At 39.3% G+C, this 21,758-nt stretch overlaps 1 protein-coding gene across 2 annotated transcripts in view; it reads right to left on the bottom strand.

The window, feature by feature from the left end:
- Positions 1-1,032: 1,032 nt before the first annotated feature.
- Positions 1,033-21,758, bottom strand: part of VEPH1 (ventricular zone expressed PH domain containing 1) — a 215,110-nt gene continuing 194,384 nt past the window's right edge. For both annotated transcript variants that reach the window (XM_082839608.1, XM_082839609.1), the window contains 2 exons: positions 6,140-6,276; positions 1,033-2,163 (listed from right to left, as the gene is read on the bottom strand). In XM_082839608.1, the coding sequence (XP_082695734.1) occupies positions 1,927-2,163; positions 6,140-6,276 (374 nt within the window). In that variant the 3' untranslated portion in view covers positions 1,033-1,926. The remainder of the gene's footprint in view (positions 2,164-6,139; positions 6,277-21,758) is intronic.

Here is a 21,758-nt window from a genome sequence, read left to right as displayed (position 1 = left end):
ACCATCTATTTATATGATGAGGCCCAATTTTCACGTTCCAAATTCTATTTCCAACTTCTAAGAACTTCTACGATCCACAATACTCTCAAACTTTATGTTAAAACTTAAAATTGAATTGTTTCCTTCCCCAAACTTGGTTTCTTTTATATTTCCTATCCTAGTGAGTTAGCAGTAGAGTCAGGGTAGAATTCAGGGTATTGACCACTTATAATCCTTCTCCACGTTTCTATACTAGACTATGTTTAATAAATTTCAAAGAAAAAAATTAACCTGTATGTGCATTACAAGTAAGCTTTTGTATTAGTTATCTATTGCTACATAACAAATGACCACACACTTAACAGCTTAAAACAGCACTTGTTTATTATCTCAAAGTATCCATGGATCAGGAGTCCAAGCTTGGCTTAGCTGGGTCCTCTGCTCAAGGTTTCACAGAGCTGCAGTTAAGGTGTTGGCTGGGAATGGGCTTTATCTGAGGCTCAGGATCCTCTTCCAAGCGGCTCACTGATTGTGGCAAAATTCATTTCCTTGAAGCTGTAGAACTTGTGGCAGCTTATTCAAGGCCAGTGGGAGAGACTCTGACTTGCTCACCCTCTTTCAAAGGGCTCAACTGATTAGGTCAGGCCCACCCAGGATCATATCCTCTCAATTAACTCAAAGTCAGCTGATTAAGAACCTTAATTATATCTGGAAAATTTTCTTCATCTTTGCCATGTAATGTAACATAATCATGGTACAGACTATCCTATCCCTTTTGCCATATTCTATTAGTTAGAAGCAAGTTATAGGTCCCACCACACTCAGGGTGAGGAGGTTATACCAGGGTTTGGGTCACTGGAAGTCATTCTAGAATTCTGCCTACTACAGCTTAATTTGTTTTTTTAATTATGGGTAATGGCAAAAACCAATAAATGTTTGTAATTTGGAGATATTAAAGTGTTGAATACAAAGAAGAAACGTATAGAACTTTAAAATCTCAAAGTTTAATGGAAATGACACATATTTTGAAGATGGGAAAATGGTTTTCTGTGCTTATCCTGGCTTACACTTACTGCCTTGGGCAGGAGAAATATCCAAGCATCTAAACTTTAGATCATATTATATGAACCTAAAAGGAATAATCAAATAAGGAGTTTGAAGGACATTTAATTACATAATTGGCTTAACTTGAGAACCATTTTACAAAGTGTTAGCCTCACTTGTATTAGGAGAGGATAAATGTAATTATATTTCCGTAAGTAAGTTATATGGTTTTCCTCAGTGTTCATCAATTTGACTTTTCCTTGTAGGTTTTTTTTTCTTTTAATACTTTTTTTTTTTTTTTTTTTTTTGTGGTACGCGGGCCTCTCACTGTTGTGGCCTCTCCTGTTGCGGAGCACAGGCTTCGGACGCACAGGCTCAGGGGCCATGGCTCACAGGCCCAGCCGCTCCGCGGCATGTGGGATCTTCCCGGACCGGGACTTGAACCCATGTCCCCTGCATCGGCAGGCAGACTCTCAACCACTGCGCCACCAGGGAAGCCCCTTCTTTTAATACTTTTGACAGATTATTTTTCATCAGAAGTACGTAATCTTCCCTTAGGATAGGTTGTTCAGGTATCTTTTAAAGTTGTTTTCTTACAATGTACAATAACATGTCTATGGAAGTTTCTAGATCCCTACTCTCCCCTTTCTGGCTTCATACCATCCGTGGCTCCTTTTCCCATATGCCTCACACAGCTGTTCTGGAGTTAATGCAAATGCCATGTGGATCTGAAATATACTCAGGATCTTGCCACTTTTAGGTCCTGATTCTTGGGGAAAACTGCTCCATTGGTATTTAATAAAAAACAGCATGACATGGTGAATTTATCTCTTTTTCCTGACATTGGCAATGACAGTGCAATGCCCATTGTATACAACTGGTGTGAGGTCGGCTTGCAAATCCCTACAGATATGTGGTTACTTCCCTACTTTCCCTCTCTTTTGCTTGGGCAACTGCCACATTGATGCACTGGAGCCACTCTTCTGCATTCTTCTCATCCTTGGCCTTGAAAACATAGCTTTTATTGTCTGTGAAGATTTCGAAAGCCCGAGGGAGAGAGCGGTCCCTGCGTTTCTTGGCCACAACTTTCACACTCTGTACTTTGCTGAGTTCTATTGGTGAGTCATCAGGATCATCTTTCTGAAATGCATGGGAAGGAAAGAACATGAGCTAGCTTTCAACAGCATGGAAAGATCTCTGGCTCCTGGAGAATTTTCTAAGAGGATCAGAATCCTTTCACTTCATGTGGCTTAAGACCTTTGTTATTTTGGGTGCTAAAGCCTCAAAGAGTCATTAGAGCAAACGAAGGAGTGAGCAACTGGCTTTTTGTTGTACTATCTAGGGTTGAAACAAAATAGCCAATTTATAGAAAATTATTATACAGTGGGATTGGGAAAAATGCTTGATTCATATTTCTTTGACTTTATGTCATTTTCTACTGACATTAACACTGTATTAATAGAGCAAAATGCAGCAGTACAATTTGGGGTAATATTAACTCAGAATCTGAGATAATTTTACAGGCTTGACATTTAATTTTCTTTTGTGTTACCTCTGAGAAAGAGGTATTAATTGAACAAACAGGGTTCCAATGTTTAAGTCGATGAAACTGTTTTTGAAACTCTCTTGAGCTTTGGAAGCATGATTTGTCCACAAACACTAAGGGAAGGAATATTTAATGATGTTACATTTTCTTTGCATTAAAGCAGATGCTTAAGGATCTCTCTAACACCAGAGTCATCATGATGGGCTAGCATGAATATTTTTAAGGAGTCAGATACTTCTTTAAAGCAATTTCAGGTCTTTAATATTCCTGAGCCCATTCTGTCCACTGGAGAATGTACCTGTGTTTGAGAATCTTGCCTACCCTCCTTTCCCATCTCCCTTTCACAATCACCCTTCTCTCACTTTGCAGTGGAAAGGCATCTTTTTCACTCGTCCTAAACTTTCTATGGTGTATTGTCCACCTTGGAAAAATCTCAGGAGCATCAAACAAATAGAGTAATTCAAAATACTGATGTCAGCAGAAGAGAGAGTCCAGAAATAAACCCACCTATGGTTAATTAATCTTGAACAAAGGAGGCAAGAATATACAATGGGAAAAAGACAGTCTCTTCAGAAAGTGGTGTTGGGAAAGTTGGACAGCTGCATGTAAGTCAATGAAGTTAGAACACACCCTCATACCACACACAAAAATAAACTCAAAATTGAGTAAAGACTTAAACATAAGACATGACACCATAGACCTCTTAGAAGAGACCATAGGCAAAACATTCTCTGACATAAGTAGTACCAATGTTTTCTTAGGTCAGTCTCCCAAGGCAATAGAAGTAAAAACAAAGTAAACAAATGAAACCTAATCAAACTTACAAGTTTTTGCACAGCAAAAGAAACCATAAACAAAACGAAAAGACAAACTGCAGAATGGGATAAAATATTTGCAAATGATGCAGCTGACAAGGGCTTAATTTCCAAAATATGCATACAGCTCATACAACTCAACAACAAAAAAACAAACAACCCAATGGAAAAATGGGCGGAAGACCTAAATAGACATTTCTCCAAAGAAAAAATACAGATGGCCAATAGGCACATGGAAAGATGCTCAACATCGCTAATTATTAGAGAAATGCAAATCAAAACTGTAATAAGGTACCACCTCACACCAGTTGGAATGGCCATCATTAAAAAGTCTACAAATAACAAAATGCTGGAGAGGGTGTGGAGAAAAGGGAACCCTCCTACACTGTTGGTGGGAATGTAAGTTGGTGCAGCCACTGTGGAAACAGTACGGATGTTCCTCAGAAAACTAAAAATAGAATTACCATATGATTCAGCAATCCCACTCCTGGGCATATATCTGGACAAAACTGTAATTCATAAAGATACATGCAACCCTATGTTCATAGCAGCACTATTCACAATAGCCAAGACATGGAAACAACCTAAATGTCCATCAACAGATGAATGGATAAGGAAAATGTGGTACATATATACAATGGACTATTACTCAGCCACAACTACCAAGCTCACGCACCACAACTACTGAAGCCCGCGTACTTAGAGCCCATGCTCTGCAACAAGAGAAGCCACTGCAATGAGAAGCCCACACACTGCAACGAAGAGTAGCCCCCGCTCACCGCAACTAGAGAAAGCCTGTGCACAGCAACGAAGACCCAGTGCAGCCAAAAAAAAAAAAAAAAAAAGTGAAAAATAAGACACTATAGTCTTTTAGTTCTTACTTTAAAATGCACATTTTCCTCATTTACAAGAAAATCCCTTTATGATGTGGCTGAAGCTTCAGCTGGACTGCTGACCACTGCATGGTTACTGTCTCCCTGGGGATGAGAGGGATTTTGCTGTGGTCTTCATGCTATATTATATTATTTCCTAATATTTGAGCCAAATGTTCTGTCATATTTCTGGAATGTCAAACCATTATTTCCTGATAAAGATGTCAAATAAGTTAGCCAATTATACAATAGCTTATTCTCTAAACTTTATTAAAAAGCTCCGAATCAAGAAGTATAAAGGTCATTATTTGAGTTCAGGGAAAACATTCTTATGCACTAACTCTACTTTGTTAATGCATAAGAGGGATCTGAAAAATCACTACATCTTAACTTCTATTCTGATTTCTTTAATAAAGACAGGAAATTCAAATGGTCATTTTAAACACTTTAAAAATCTTCAGTGTGAACTTATGCTAAAAAAATGTTTCCTTAAACCGCCAATAACTTTTCGAATTGAACACACCATTATACTTCCCATTTAAAAAGACCTTCAGCCCATCTGTATATTTTATAAAACACACAGATGAAGAAAGTAACATGAGTTCAAAATAGATGTCACCAAAATGTTCTTTTTCATTCAAAAAATTAATGTGAAGTCTTATTAACTAAAAGAGCGTTGATCAGAATTTGTCATAATCCAGATACACCATACTTGATTCCTGGTGAGTAGTAAGTTCAAATAAATTTTGTAACGAGCACTCCAAAGATATAGTGCATGTGCTCTTAGTGAAATGTAATTTTTAAGTAATTTAACACTCTCATTAATTAATTCAGACACAGTTTGGTTTGCCTCTGACCCTGTATTTTAAGCGTACATGGGAAGCTGGACAGTGTACCCATTTAAGAACATGCTTTGGTGTCACATTGCCTGAGCCTAACTCCAGTTTTACCCTTTCTCACCTTACTGGCTCTAACCTTGGACAAGCCTATCAGTCTCTTTGTGCCTCAGTTTCTCCATCTATAAAATGGCAATAACAATAGTGCTGTCCTCAAAGGATTGTTCCGAAGATAGATAGAGGCAATCCAGTGTGGCATGTGATAAGCTCTGATAAGTTATTATTATTATATCTCAAAATGGTCAAGAAGTAGGTCAAAATTTCATGCTCCCTGATCTGTAATGAGTAGAGTTTAATGATAAATAAAACTGATTTGAAAAGAAAGGGATAACTTTGCATTGTTGATTGCAATAGAATATTATTTCACAAGTTTCCCACTGAAAATTCAGAATATGAATATTTACTGAGCATCCTACTTCAGACTGAAAATTATATTAAATGAATATTTATTAATTCTTTCAGAATTCTATTCTATTCATTAACTGAATATTAAATGAAAGAAAGATAGTAATATTTTTCCCTAATCAGAATTGAATTTGGTTGACTACAAAAAGTACTTAAAATAAATCAGCCTTTTTTTCTTCCTCCCTGCCTACTGTCTCCTTCGTCAGGTCCCCACCTCCAAATATAACCTTCAATCCTAAAAGAAGTCAGAGTCAATGTCATAAGCCACACATTTATTTAGGTGATCCACAAGGAAACAGAAGGTACGGTATTCAAGTCGAGATTCCCGGGTACACCTCCTGTGGTTCGTCTTCTAAAACTTAAGTTAACCAAAAAACCCTCCCGTAATAAACTGAAGAGGTACAGTGAACCAACTAACATAGGAATGAACAGAGTAGACAGTCAAAGGGGCATATATAATAAAATGACACTGTAAAATGGAGAAGGAAAACATTATTGGCCTTTTAACTCAAGACAAAATGCCTAGCTGGCAGAGATCAAGACCTTAAAAATGCAAGTGTAAAAGATGGTACGGGTACTTACAGACTTTCCTTTTTGAAACAGAAGTTGATTTCCAGCCAGTGTAAAATAGCGGGTTTTCCACCTTTTGATGAACTTCCATCTGACTTGCTTCTCTTTAAGTTTTCCTTCTATGAGAGGCTGGCCATCTTGATTTACAACTGTTGAAGGTAACAGAACGATCAAGCCATTTATTTTCCATTATTTATTTGGCAAGTGATCAAAAGTCAGAATTGTACAGTGAACCAGACCCAGTAAGTACATTTGGATAGTGGGCTAACAAATTATTAATTTGGTTAACCTTCCCCCTTTGTCCCTAAAAGAATGCACAATTTAGATATGATAATGGAAAAGTGTTGAAAGCCCTCATTGAGATTTGCAAAAGGAACATAGTTCACGAAAAGAGCATTTGGTTAGCAGTTTTTTGTTTTTTGTTTTTTTTGGTATGTGGGCCTCTCACTGTTGTGGCCCCTCCCGCTGCGGAGCACAGGCTCCGGACGCGCAGGCCCAGCGGCCATGGCTCACGGGCCCAGCAGCTCCGCAGCACGTGGGATCCTCCCGGACCGGGGCATGAACCCGTGTCCCCTGCAACGGCAGGCAGACTCTCAACCACTGCGCCACCAAGGAAGCCCTGGTTAGCAGTTTTGTAAGGTTCATCCAGACATTCAGCTTTCTGTGCTTCCTAACTCCTTTGTTTCATGGTATTCTGTTCACATGAACTGCTTAGAAATATAACTTTATAAATAATCATAAACCAAGTATACTTAGCTATTTGACAGCAAAAGTCAATGTAGTGCTCCAAAAGATGTGTTTTTCTGAATCCTTAACAGATGCAAAGGCAAACTTACCTAACTCTTTTGAACATGATTTTTCCACTCTGGTACACACACATTCTGTCTCCACTGTCCATATTTGAATCTTCACCTAGTTAAAAACTGATCGTTTCATGTTTCAACTCAAACGTTGCTTCCTCTGGGAGACCTTTCCCAAACCCAGACTCGAGTGTCTTTGTCTTCTATACGTTCTCAAAGCAACTGGCGTGTTTCTTTTCTATCAGGTATCATCATTTGTAGATGATTATTGGTATTTACCTTATTAATGTCTTTCTTTCCCATTCAACTGAAAGCTCCATGAGGGCAGGGTCTTTGCCTTGTTCACTATTGTTACATCAGGCATCTAACCTAGTATGGAGTCTATAAATTTTTGTCGAATGAGTGAATGAATGGATTCATTTTACACTGAAGTAGAGTGTGTATGATTACACATAACCATAGAATTAGAAGTCTGGTTACAATGTCAGAAGTTTAAATGTTGAGCTGAAGAATTCCATTTGTTTTACCAACTACATAAGATTCACTCTTCAAATTTCAAAATCATGTGAAAGCATCTGATTTCTGGGGAGTATGACAATATTTATTTATATACATTAATGTTCAATTTTCATAGCACCTTGAAAGTGATGAAATTTGTTCATCACTATGAAATTTGGACAGTACCTCTTTAACCATATGAACACAACCTATCCTTCCCATCTACCATTTCTCTTATCTAACGTAGGTAAAAAAATTACCTCAGACAGGGGATTTGTCTACCTTAACAGCACTGTTGGGTTAAGAATAATGCAATGTATAGTTTTCATAAACAAAGTTCTATTAAAGTTAATCTACCTTTTTTCCCTTCTTGTCTGATGACTAGTCAATTGGATGTTCCATTGTCAATCCCAAATTAAGGCTAATAACTGAAACAACATATGAAATATATTGTTAGATAGTGATAGGGTTATGATGAAGATAGAATAGACAGTGAGTGACTTGGGGGTTGGTGCACATGCATTTAAGTGGTCAGGAAAGAGCTTGCATATTTGAGGTGGCATTTAATCTGAGGCTTCAGTGATGAGAAGTGTCCCCCATTTTCTGCGATGCTCCACGGTGGCTAGTACTAGGTATGGCAGAGGGTATGGAAAGCAGTCACTCAAGAATCATTGACAATCAATGTCAAGAAAATTATCTCAGTGTCCTGCTTTGCTTTACTAGGAATCATCTGATTTAGAGCTTTCTTAAAGCTAGTATGCTCTTTGCAAATTTAAATTTTCCATAAACACAGTGCTTGCTTCCTTTGTGCAGCAGGTAAAGCACTTAGGACACCATGTCTTCCCCACGTGCTACTGGTCCTAGAGGGCAGGGACAGCCTGCTTGCCATGTGCTCACAGTGTCGTCCTGGGCTAGGGGTTCCATGAATGTCTGCTAACACATGCTGTTGAGTCATGAAGAGTGCAGCAGCCTGTCTGGGAGGAGGAAGGGAAGGTCCAACAGAGGTCCAAGAGGAGAAAACAAACCAACAAGCAACTAAGTAACAACAAGGAAAAACCCAAGCCAAAAATAGGATTAATTTTTTTCTAAAACACCCATTTCCTATGCTTTCAAATTAGAAAAAAATGCTGATCTAATTGTAATGTTGAAGGATTTTTGAATAACAATTCAGAAGAGTTCGATTCGAGTCCTCTTAACCACTGATTTCTGCTCAGCAAAGAGGAAATAATAATCGCTCCCACCTGCTTTACAAGGATGTTGAGAGATCAAAAATCAAAATAAAGAGATTTATGTGAGGACACTAGGTAAGTAGCAAAGAACTACTACCCCTGCCCCCCTCTTTTATTAAAGAACGTACTTCACCTTTTGTAACCACATCGCTGTCTTAACATTTTTAATGGTAAGATGATTTAATATAATGCAATGTCATTTTTTTTTTTATAAATTTATTTATTTTTGGCTTTGTTGGGTCTTCGTTTCTGCGCAAGGGCTTTCTCTAGTTGTGGCAAGCGGGGGCCACTCTTCATCACGGTGCGCGGGCCTCTCACTGTCGCGGCCTCTCTTGTTGCAGAGCACAGGCTCCAGACGCGCAGGCTCAGTAGTTGTGGCTCACGGGCCTAGTTGCTCCGCGGCATGTGGGATCTTCCCAGACCAGGGCTCGAACCCGTGTCCCCTGCATTGGCAGGCAGATTCTCAACCACTGCGCCACCAGGGAAGCCCCTGCAATGTCATTTAATAACAGAATATTTTTCCAGTCTTTCTCCCGTATTTACTCAAAGAAACATTTGAAATAGTCATGATATCTGAGCTGATTTGAAATCACTATTGGTTTAGGTAATATTTAAGCACGTGTGTCCTTCTAGATCTGACATAGGGAATTAGCTACAAGAACTTCTCCTCAACATAGATCCAAATCTCAAGGCAGGTCCAAATGGTTCACTTTAAGTGTATGTGACGGAAGTCGCACTTGGCAAAATAGTTGAGGGAATTGTTTGAGACATGGAGTGGCTGGGATATCATACCCACATACCCACATGCCTACAATGACTGTGAGAGACTCCAGAGAAAATGATAGGCTTACTGGAGAACAAAAGGATGAAGGATGATGGAGAAATCCTGCTAAGTGAAGACTTCTCACTGTAGCCCAGTGAAAGTGGATCCCAGAGGAAAAGTCCATGGAAAGGATTTTAGGAAGGAAATGTTAGCAGCACTTTAAACTAGCTGCATGTTAGGGCCTTAATTTAGGCATCAGAGTCGGCTTCAGATAATATGTAAAAGCCAGGCTATCTGTAGCTGTAGGATTAATTTAAAAATAGTTTCAAAAGGCAAAAAAAAAAAAAAAAAAAGACTTAAATTTTTTTCCAGTGGCTATCCCAGGTCCTAAAAAAATTTTTTTTTATAATTATGTCTGGCTTATGCGTGACTGGCCATGTGTCCTTTTAATAGGCCTATTGCCCATAGCATGTCCTGGTAAGCAATAATTCTCATATGATATTGCAGTTTCTTCATGGTCAAAACAGGGAACTAATTCTTTCTAAGGATGATCATATTCCACTTGAAAAATAACATGTGGAATGAGCCTATGAGGGAATGATTGTGTGTCTAAAACTATCTTGTTTGCACATAATGCATAAAGGATATTTAAATATTTTCTCTCTTGCCAATTAACACATAATTTCATTCAAAGCACCACAATTTGGCTAAGACATTCTTTACCAACCAGGATCTGCTCCTTTTTTAAATTATCAGTTGGCTGAAAAAACTATGGAATATTAAACTGAATTCTCTAGTGCAATTGGAACCCAAACTATTACCATGTTTATCAACTTAAAAGTCTTTTAGAATGCTAATACAAATGGTCATATATTAATTGTATTCCTTTTGTGCACCAAGAGTTGAAAATATTTATGTTGATAAAAGATGAAATTTGAAGGTGTTAGTCTTACTCAATACAAAGTTGGTGAATAAGAGTGAAATAATATCAGACCAGATACCTTAAAGCAAGAAAGAATACTCCTCTGTTGATCTACCAACGATATCCAGTCATCTCACACATGATTTTGAGCACAGATAAGCTGTAAGGCACTGTGTTTGGATCTGAGGGGGTCATAAAGCCCAGCTCAGAGAGAGCTTGAGTTTATCATCTTGTGGGGAGATAAAGCATTTTACGAATTTGACAACTCAGTGTAGAGTTTGGCAAGTGCCCCTGCAGAAGTAAAAGCCAAGCATTACAGAACTCAAAGAAAGGAAATTCTTCCAGCTGGGAGAGGGTGACATGGGGGCTGGGCCCCCGCTGAAGAAGGGAGAAAGGAACTTCTAGAAGAAGAACTGAGTACAGAGAAGGCCTGAGGTAACAAGTGGGACATGTGAGGGAAAGTGCATGAAAAGAAAAAAACTTAAAGAAGGTGGAAGAATCAATGAACTCAGAAGCAAGTTCACTTCTTCTGCAAGTAAAGCAGTCACTTTGGTCAAAGTCATGAGCTGAAGGTGGGGGGATCGGCAGGCGATTCAAGACTTTTTGGTGTAAGATCCAGGAAAGAGATTGGGTATCAAATAGTCATGGGAAGGCCATATTGGACTTCATTTGAAAGTTCTTCTGAAATCCCATTAGAAAGGACCTTGCTTGAAAAAATAAAAGAAAAGAAAAAAAAAAAAAAGAAAAAAAGAAAGGACCTTGCTTTTCTTAAGGACCAAGGAGGGGCCTAGAGCCTGCGAAGGTCCAGCTAGCACAGACATGAAGCCTCACAGACCCCAGATGGGATCTGCTATGGATCACGCATGGCTGCAGCAGGAAATGGGGGCACCTCAAGCTGGGCAACTGAGGGCAGTTAATAAAGGGACTACTTACACAGATGTGGGCAAGGTGTAGGAAAAGCACCTTAGTACTCTGGGGCCAGGAGCCAGGAGGAGGCATAACACCCCTCTCTGGCTGAAGAGGAAAGCGAAGAGAACAGTTAGGACCCAGAAGGAGACCTGTATGCAAGAGCGCTGCCTGACAGGAGTTGTGGCTGTGGATTGAGGACACAGTCAACCTGCGGTGACCAAGCAGGGAGGGAGTCGGGAATAAATAAGCAGACCTCACTCTGCTCCCTCCCTCTGATCTCCTGCCAGAATGTAACTGAAAGCCAGAAGTAAGGAGAATGGAACACCCTGGGAGGCACCTATTCTAAACTGGGTGTAGGAAGCAGAAAAGCTTCTTGGAGAAAATGTGTCTGAGCTGAATTCTGAAGAACAAGTAGCAGTGATGAAGGTGAAGTGAAGAAGGATATTCTGGAAAAAAAACCCCAAAACATATGCAAAGGGCTGAGGCTGACAGAGTGGGCATGAAATGCATTCTAGGAACTGTCACTCATTCTTTGTGATGGAACCTGGTGGGGCTTGGCAAACAAGAGATGTGATGTGAGATTCAAGAAGAGACTCATCCTGAAGATCCCTGGACATCGTGCAAAGTGGAAGCTAATACTTTGTAACATAACATCATAAAAAAATAATAATTTCTGTAGTCATATAACCCCTTTATCTCAAGAGCACAAGAGCTCAATAATTCAAGGTCTCCACCTTGTTTTAAGATCTGTTGCAATTGTGAATATGTTTTTAGCCAATTATAATTTAGTTAAACATAGTGTGTTGAACGCCATGTTTACTCCTTACTATAATAAATCATACAGGGCTGTACCAAAGACTTTCTCTGGCCTAGGCCTAGGGCTGATGAGGTAAGGGCAGTGACTTTGGAGTCAGACCTCAGCTGAAGCCCAGAATCTGTTACTTTAACAGCTGACTTGTCTTGTACAAGTTGTTTAACTTCACTGAGCTTCAATTTCCTCTTCTCCAAAGATGTCATGCTTAACAACAGGGCCACTGTGAATGGCTGTGCACTGCACAAAAACACTCAGCCAAGGGGTAAGTAGGGGCTGAAATTCAGCCCGAATTTTGCTGTTTAAGTCTACACTCCCAAGTGGACATCATCCACCATAAATAAAGGCACAAAAATGCTGTAAAGGTTAACAGTAGCCTTGCTTAACTAAGTCCTGGTACATAATAAGAGGTCAACAAACAGCAGCTACTATTATCATGATCATGATCATGAACATAAAATCATCATCATCTCTTACTGTGATGATGAACAGGTGGTTTTTATAAATACCATATCCTAATGACTTTAGGATAAAACCCATCTTCCTCCCTCCAATTAAGGATGTAATGAAACCTATACTATATTAAAGTGTTAGGAACAGTGAGAGAATTCAGAGTAAGACAGGAAACCCTTTTAAAGTTCAAGGACTGCAGGCTTTGAACTTGAGGTGTCACAAGCAATTCAAAGAGTCCCAAAGGGAGGTGAACTCTTCTGTTGTTGAGTAACAGATCCACTTGTTCACAAAGACTGCCATATTCAAGCTAATCCAATAGTGGATTGGGCTGCACTGGGAGCCTTTTCCACATCATTGGTGGTCGCTCCCTTTTATTCCAGAGTTCCTGCTTATTCTTATGACAGTAGGTGGTGACATGTCCCCCACCGTTAACTACTATTCACATTGTACCGACCTCTATCCATACCCAGAAGTTCCTTATATGTATGCTTTCTGGCTTACTCAACTTTTGTCTTGAAAATATTGCATTGTACAAGAATAATTAAGACGGTTGTGAATTTAATTTGTGATGTTCGAATTCTTAGATATTTTTTCTTGATTGTTAAAGACAAATACCTTCAAAAGAAGGCATATTTTGGAAGAAAAAACGTCAATCTCAAATACTTAGTTTTAAAAGAAGAACTGAGAAAAAGTATCTTTTAAAACTTTTCCCTTGAAATGACTGCTTCTGGGAATTACAACTCCTGTACAGTCTGTGGGGAATTATTTTTTATGTATTGAGAGTCTCATCTTTACTTCAATTCCCTTCTATGGTTTTACTGATTTTCTTGTATGTGTGCCAGTCCTAATAAAGCCAACTCTAATTACAGAGGATATGCTTAAAGAGGGATAGAATCATTAAATGAGGAGGTCATAGGAGCCACATTCGGTAGGCTGAGCATCTGTGGTTTCTGAAATCACTGAGGATTGTAATAAATGGCATGTTTCGTATGAATATCCAGGCAGTGTTTTAGAAGCTCATATTTCCTTACAGTAGTAAATAAACGAGGCGGTATCATCCAGCATCCATTTTGTAACATTCTACAAGATGCGTGGGGCCCAAAAAAGGACAAACTCATTTTGACAGCAGCCCTTTGAGGGCACTTTCACATGTGCCGAATGGCTTCCTTTCTCAGTAATTTCATACCCATCAAAATGTAGTCTGCTTTCTAGGCTTCTCTATTAATCACTGAAATATTGTTCTAAAAAAAGCCTCAGAACTGCTCTTTTATAAGCTTGTAGAGCAGTGTTTCCCAAACTGTGTTCTGAGGGCCACCTACATCAGAATTACCTGCTGCCTTCTTAAAATGCACGCTACAAGGAACCACCCCAAACCTACTGAAGCAAAATTTTGGGGTAGGATGAGGGACCCTGCGTTTTTAACAGGATCCCCAGGTTATTCTAACATAGCTCAGGAACTTCTAGGAAATGATAGTAGCCTCATGGTAGACGACAGTAATAGGTCATACAATATCCAAAATAGTAAAACTGCAAAACCAATAGTGGGAAGAAAATTGTTATGACCTTTCCATAAAATTAAAGAATAGGACAGCAGTATAAGATCACATGCATGTCCTTGGCTTAAGTTAACAGAGTTATAGAAGAAAATGTTCAGAATCAATGTTTATGGAATTTGGCTTACTTATGGTTTCATCAGTGAAAGAAAAATTCTAAGGCCACTTGCCAAGAAGGTAACCTGCTCAGTAAGTTCTGAGCAGTAAGTATGGTCACCTTTGTGCCCTCATGGGAACCTATCAAAGAAGACTGGCCCAGACTTGCCCAGTAACGACTGACAGGGACCAATGGGAAAAGATCAGCGGTGGTAGAAATGAATGGAGAGAATTGCTCAAACTTATTCTTGAACTTTGAATAAAAAAGGGTTCCATACACACTTCCCATGTTGGTCCCATGCTGTCATCTCATTAATATGATGTCATGGATAGGTACTGCTGGCAACACCTGACCATAGGATTTTAGACAGTTTAAAATGCTGAGTGCTTTCCGGCACGGCCTTGACATTGTACAGCTTTCTTTGTATGGAAAAAAATAGATCTGACACACTTGTACCAGCTCTGTGATAAGGAGGGTCACCTTGTTTGGGCTGTACAAGTTGCACACGTTAGCCACTGTCCCACCTGCATGCACGTACATTCTTGGTGTTTAAGAGCATTCTAAGGTGTGTCTACACTGCTTTTGTGGAATTACTTAACACAATTTCCATCTGGTGTGGTTCAACACTTGGCCTCAAACCTTTTGGCAATAAATAGAAGTTTTACAATGTCTGCATTGGAAGCTTTATCTGTATCATATACACCATAACACTGTGTGTATTTGACATACATACATACACACACAATAACTACTCTCTGTTAAATAAAATGATCTCTTATAGTACTTTTGAGAAGAGCTTATTTATGAAAATACTGTTTATACAAAGAATACGTTTGGCACAAAAGATACACTGCAAATGTCATCATATGAATACCTTGTTTCTCTTACAATGAATTATTGTGAATTCATTAATTCGTTTTTTGTCACCACTTGCCTAAGAAAAATTTTACTAAAAATACAAAATTGGTCATTCATTTATTTGGCAGATATTTATTGAGTACCTACTGTGTGCTAGGGGCTGAGGATAGATGGATGAGGGGGACTCCCTCCATAGAACTTGTTTACTGCAGGAAGTAGACATTAATCAGATAATCACATGCAAAAGCCAACCAAATGAAAGAATAACAACAACAAAAAACAAGATGACAGGTATATCAAGTATTATAGGGAGAGGCTCCGAAGTACTTTGAGGACCTTAGCATAAGTCAGGAGGTTATAGAAAGGCAATGAATCTGAGTTGTAATGGGAAACCTAAGATCTACATTAACTAGGTGATGAGGGGAGAAAGGGCACTCCTAGCAGAAGAACAGCAGATACAAAAGCATAGTGGCAGGAAGAAGTGAGGTGAGTATAAGAAACTGAAAGGAGTTCTTTCTGGGCAGAGCAGAGAGGAACAGATGGCACTGGGGACAAGATGAGGGGAAAGGCTGGGAGAGAACGTTGCATGTGAAGCTCTCAGGCACATGATACGGAGTTTGGTCTTTAAGCTAAGAGCTGTGGGAAGCCATGGTAAGGTTTTATGCAGAAAGTGGTCCCATCAGATTTGTGCCTCGAAGAGGTCATTCTGGCTGCAATGTGGGAAGGAGGTCGGAAGGTCCAAGTAGCACAGTCAGGAGGCTACTGCCATTATTTTAGGTTAGAGGTGATGGTAGTTTGCTTTAGGGCAATGGAGAGAGGTGAACAGAGTTGAGCACAGTTGAGAAGGTAAATCCACAATACTGGGTGATAGATTAGATAGGGGTAGGAGAGAGGGCAGTGGGTCTCTGGCTGATGCATCAGAATGAGTGATGTTGTATTTACTGAAATGGGGAATGCTGGAAGAAAATCAAGTGTTGTTTGTTTTTTTTTTGCGGGGGGAGGGGACAAGGGCAGGACCCTTATGAGTTTTAATTTAAATGAACTGAGTTTGAGATGCCTTTGAAGTACCAAGCAGGCGATGGGAGAAGTCAATCAGAGGAGGGGCCTGGACTGCAGATACACATTTGGGAGTTTTGTCATAGAAGAGGTTACTGAAGCCGCAGAAGCAGTGGAGATTGACAGAGGAGAGAGTTACAGTGAGGGGAAGAGAGGTGCTCTGACAATGAATAGGTGGATAGAGGAAGCTGGGCCTGGAAAGGAGGCTGAGAAGCAGTGTCTAGAGTAGGAGGGAGACCCAAGGAGTGCTGTCTCAGAAACAAAGGGAGAAATGTTTGAGGAAGGAGGAATTGGCCAACAGAATTGAATGCTGCTTAAGGCAAGTGACACAAGGACTGAACATACCCCGTGCCTGGGACCTGCGTGGCCTTAAATGACCACAGAGATAATGGGCTTAGAGGCCAGATTAGAGAGGGTTGAAGCAGGAGGAGAAGGAGGCAAGGAAATTCAGAGTGAGCAGTGACGGGACTCTTTTGGCTTTCAAGAGGAGGTGAGAGAGAGGCAGTGGGTAAAGGGAAAGGAGACGTCAAGCCAGCTGAAAGTGTTTAAAAGCCCATGGGAGTTAAAGTTGGAGGGAGACATTGAATAAAAACGAGAGAAAGGGTAATCTACGCTGTGGAGTTTCTGAGAAGGTGGAAGGGCTGAGATCCAAGGCAAAATATGAGGTATTTGATGACTTCATTCTCAGTGGCCGCTAAACGCACTTATATGTCTTTTACCTAGGGGAGCTTGTGGCTGAAAAATAAATTTCATTCCTAATGTATTTGTATAGGTAGATAAAAAATTAAGATTACTCTGAAAGGTGATGACTAGAGCTCTTTTAAAAGATATTAAGTTCTTTATTTTAGAAAACTACATAAAAATTCTTATGTCACTTCAAATCTGTAAAGTGATACAGACTGATTTATTCACTCTAGCCTGCCTTTCTAAAGCATGCTTCTCCTCCTCCATGGGTTGTCTTGACTCCGCTTATTCTCTGAGTGGAAGAGGACACATTTCAATGCCTGATGATTTGTTTGTGGGTAACCACAGAGTGATTCACGCTTTGCTGCAAGTAAACTTTCAGCCTACCAAGATAAGATTGTTGTTGACCCAATGTGGAAAGGCAGAAGGATTAGGATAGTGACGCTGGTTGAAAAATGGAAATTAACCCCTGCAGGGTATTAGGCTACTGATCTTAGCTTATTTCTCATAGAGGCTCACAGGTTATTAGCAAGCTTACCATGAACTCTGTGTGTATTGAAACCGTTTAGTAAAATATTAAAATTGGGTAACCATATAGTGTTGAAACTTTGTACATAGCAACATTTTCTTCTTATAAAAGCTTACTTTGCAAAAGCTGCTATTTCAAGGTTTCAGTTTAGTAAGTTATTTTTTTTAATTTTGAGAAAGAATTAGATTTTAAAGTTGCATTTCAAAACAAATCTTATTTCTTCTATCATCATCCTATCACTTTACATGATCCATGAATTACTCCGTCATCCATCTATATGCCAAATACTTGTTAAATGCTACCATGTGCCAGGTACTGGGTAGGGCATACAAAGAAAAATAATGGATGGTTTTTCCACCTCTAGTTTACTGTCTAGTGGGAGAGATTGATGGCAATGTGCTGTGTACACTACAGAAGGTGTGGGCAGAGAACGGAAAGGACAGAGAGGAGAGAGTTTATTCTGTTGGGGTGGTGTGTCCATGTATGCCAGTGTGTATGCACGTCTGTGTGTGTGTGTGTGTGTGTGTGTCTGTGTTTGTATGTGTGTTTGAGAGAGACAGAGACAGAGACAGAGAGAGAATGTGAGTGTGGGAAGGCTTAACAGAGAGGCATAGAACAGGGAGATGGGAAGAGGGGAAAGGGAAAAAGATTTCAGGATAAGGATAATAACTTATCTGAGTTGATGAGCATGTATTTATTTTGTCATTAACTAATTCAAAGTATCTTTGAACAACAGTCTGGGGTTCAGTCTTATGAACTGAGACATTAACAGTATATACATGTGAAAATGTGATGTTATCCTGCCCAACCACTGTCCTGTTTTTGGTACTCCAACCACATTTAACATGGAAGACAACATGCTCACACACTGTGGTAGGAGGGAAGGCATCATAAGACAAACCCAGTCACTGCATAAATCCAAAGTGGGTTTTCTTTTGTCACCCTTAAAGTTCTGTGAAAGTTGGCACTAAAATTAAATGGAAAAGTTTCATACTAATGGACCCACAGGCTATTTATGTCTTATGAGTTCGGTCCTCAGAGGTCATTTAGCCCATTTTCTTTTTTTTTTTTTCGCCGTGCGGCATGCAGGATCCCAGTTCCCTGACCAGTGATCGAACCTGTGCCCCCTGCAGTGGAAGCACGGAGACTTAACCACTGGACCACCAGGGAAGTCCCTAGCCCATTTTCATGTTGGTGTCTGGAGTGGAAAGCCATCTAGCTCACGCTGAAGGTGTCCAGCAAAGGAGAGCCACACTGCTGTTACCAGTTTCTAGTGTCTGAAGAATATCTCCTGACAGAGGTCTTTCTTATCCTGATAGCATTTTGAAACCATCTCTATTTGCCCATGTGATATAATGGACAGCATGTTCTTATAGCACAAATGTTTGAAATCAAGTTCTAAAGAGGAATCAAGATAGATGGTTGAAGTCTGTCTGAAAAAATGTTTTTCATTCTCTTTTATAACCTAAGGAGACCTCCTACAGACAATCACATTCAATATCTAAATATCCAGCGACTAAGAGAGTGATCCCACTGGCGAGTGCTCAGATCTACAGAGGGAGACACAAGTGCCAAAACCAAGACATCTCTGAGTTGTTTTCTGTAGAGTGTAAGAACAAAGGCATCCCATGTGTCTCAAGAAACAAGAGTGAAAGTCACGATTTAGTTCCTCTTCTTCCTTTAAAAAAAACAATGTGACTGAATAGACAGCCAGATGTGTTCCAGGACGGTCCAGCTGATTAATTCTTACTGTTAACATGCACTAGTAGTTCCAGGACACAAGGATGACTGATAAAGGGATGTGTTTGGTTTTCCAGAAATAGATTCTGTTCTGTTTGATCTATTTGCTCAACCTCTATTCTCTCATTCATGTGGGGTAATGGGATTGGCAATAAACACCAACAAGCAAGTCTCTGAGGATTCTTGAGTTACTTCAGTGACTTTCTAACCTTCTACTCTGTACTTTTATAAAATGATTATCAGAAACTGAATCAGCAGTTGGAGGGATTGGAAATAGCTTCTACGTAACCATTTCCTACATGTAATCATTTCCCACACATTATCATACCAAAACCCCTGCTCATCTTTGAGTAGATTAAGTCATCAGAGAGGTATCAATAGATCACTCCTTGGTCTTTCCAATGCAATATAACATTATGAAATAACTGTTCTTGTAATTTTCAATATTCCATGTGCTTAACTTGGATTTGCCCTAGAGATTGAAATTTCAGGTTCAGGAATTAACCTGGATTAAAATCCTAGTTGTACCACTTAGTAGCTGTGTGACCTTGGAAAAAGTACTTAACCTCTCTCTGTGTTTCAGTTTCTTGATCTGTAAAATGGACTCAATAATGGTGAGAAAAATGCATGTAAGACTTAGCACATAGTTAGTATGATAAATGCCAGAAATTATAATTTTAAGACCTTTACACTATGCTAGCATTTAGTTTCCTCTGACTTCACACCCAACTGGAAAAAAAAATATTTTTCTGAATACCAAATAGTAAACTTCTGTGCATTTCTGTGTGTTGATGGTAGAGTTGATGGGAAGATGACTGGGAGTTGGTGGGGTGATGTGACTTTTACCCAAGGAGGAGAATGTCCTTAACGTGACCATGGAAGCCAGTTGATTTGCTGTCAATTTCTGGAGTCCCACAGTTTAGTTTACACATTATTAAGAAGGATTTATATTTCAGGATGACTTTCCTGATGTCTAACTGAAATTTTATAATGGCCTCATTAGAAAATATTGGAACAACAAATATTTGAGAACATTGTACCATTTGCCAATACCTTAAAAAAAAAAAAACCCAAATGCAATTTCTTCAGCCTTTTGTCCTAGGCACCAATCCTATCTCTTTAGACCCCTCCTCCCTGAGGCTGACAGGGCATCTGGGCCTTGCAGGAGTGCTCACCAAACCAGAGCAGTAACAGGACTTGGGCACAGTACATCAGGAGCAAACACAGGGAAGCAGACTCTGATATATATATGGTGACTTCTCTCAAAGAGGAAAGAAGCACCAACCTCCATTTACCAGACCCAGAATGCAATGGGTATGGTATAGTGATGTACTTGATGTTATTAACACATAATCACAATTTTGAAACATTTTAATATTCAAGATGTATTTGACTTTTCCATTTCTAAGTATTATTCATTCATTGACTCACTCAACAGGTATTTATTGCATGCTAAAAACATACAAGGAAGTATGCTAGATGTTTCCATATATGTCTTCTGGCCCTAACTGGATTATGAATCCTTTCAGAGCAGAGATATTGTACCTTATTCATATTTTATCCCAAGGCTCAGCCTGGAGAAGACATTCAACCAACACAACAAACGTGCATTTCATAAATGAAAAATGGGACCCAAGTACTATGCTAGCTGTGCATAACCAAATAACAAAATATTTATTCCTTGGAAAAAAAAATTTTTTTTTCCAATATTTATGTCTTGATCACCTTTAAACTTATAATTTAAGCATAACATGAATGCAAATATCATCCCTATGAATAATATATGTGTCAGCAGTATTATGTTAGACCTTTCACTTAAATATATAATTTATATGCTATATAAAAATAAGAAAATTAGATCAACAACCGATATAAACTTTTCAGGGAGTCAAGAGTTTTTGGTGAAAATAATAATTTAAAATAGGATTTCTGTCAGATTCAAATCCCCTTTCATGGAGCAAAAGGAAATGAGAAAAGAAACCTAAGCACACTAAGTTTTCGGCACCAAACATTTTGATTCAGAATGTTCTGCTATAAAATATTTGGCCTTGTTTGAATTTTTATTGCTATATGTTCTCAGTCTATATTTAACTGTGAGAAACACAAATAAGAACGAGTGAATGTGCAAAATGTTCTTTTCAAGTGCATGGCAGTGAATTTGAGAAAACATATATTAAAGGAGCACTTTGTGGTTTTTAACTTGCAGGCCCTTTCCTGAGCCTCCCTTGGCCAGATACGATTCAATGTTTATTGAACTAAGGTAAGGACTCAGCTTACTTGGAATGAAATTCTTAAGGGCCCCTCAGAGCCACCTCAGATAAGCACCTTACTTCGCCACGATCTCAAATAAGGTTTCTTTTACGCTTTGTCTTTTTCACAGGTGAAATAAGGTCTAATTAGAAAGTTTCATAATGGAGACATTCAGTTCCTCAATTCCTTCTTTGCTCAAATTAACTTTTTAGAAATTGGGGCGTTCATTCTGGCATCAACTCAAACTTGGTCTGTAATCATCCAGCAATGTGTGCCTCGCGAAGGCTGCTATCCTTAATGCCAGCTTCTTCCACCCATACCATCTCTGTGGGGTAGTACATTTTAGTTGGTGCCTCTCTGAGAGCCCCTCACATTTCCATCTGGCCAAATGAACACTTTTTTTTCCCGATTCAGTCTCAATTTCTTGGCTGAGCAAGAGGATAGACTTGCCACAATGGATGATCTTTAAGATGCACAAA

This window comes from Leucopleurus acutus (assembly GCF_964270905.1).
Source record: "Leucopleurus acutus genome assembly, chromosome: 5".
Taxonomy (NCBI): Eukaryota; Metazoa; Chordata; class Mammalia; order Artiodactyla; family Delphinidae; genus Leucopleurus; species Leucopleurus acutus.
This window is presented reverse-complemented; position numbering and strand designations above follow the sequence as displayed.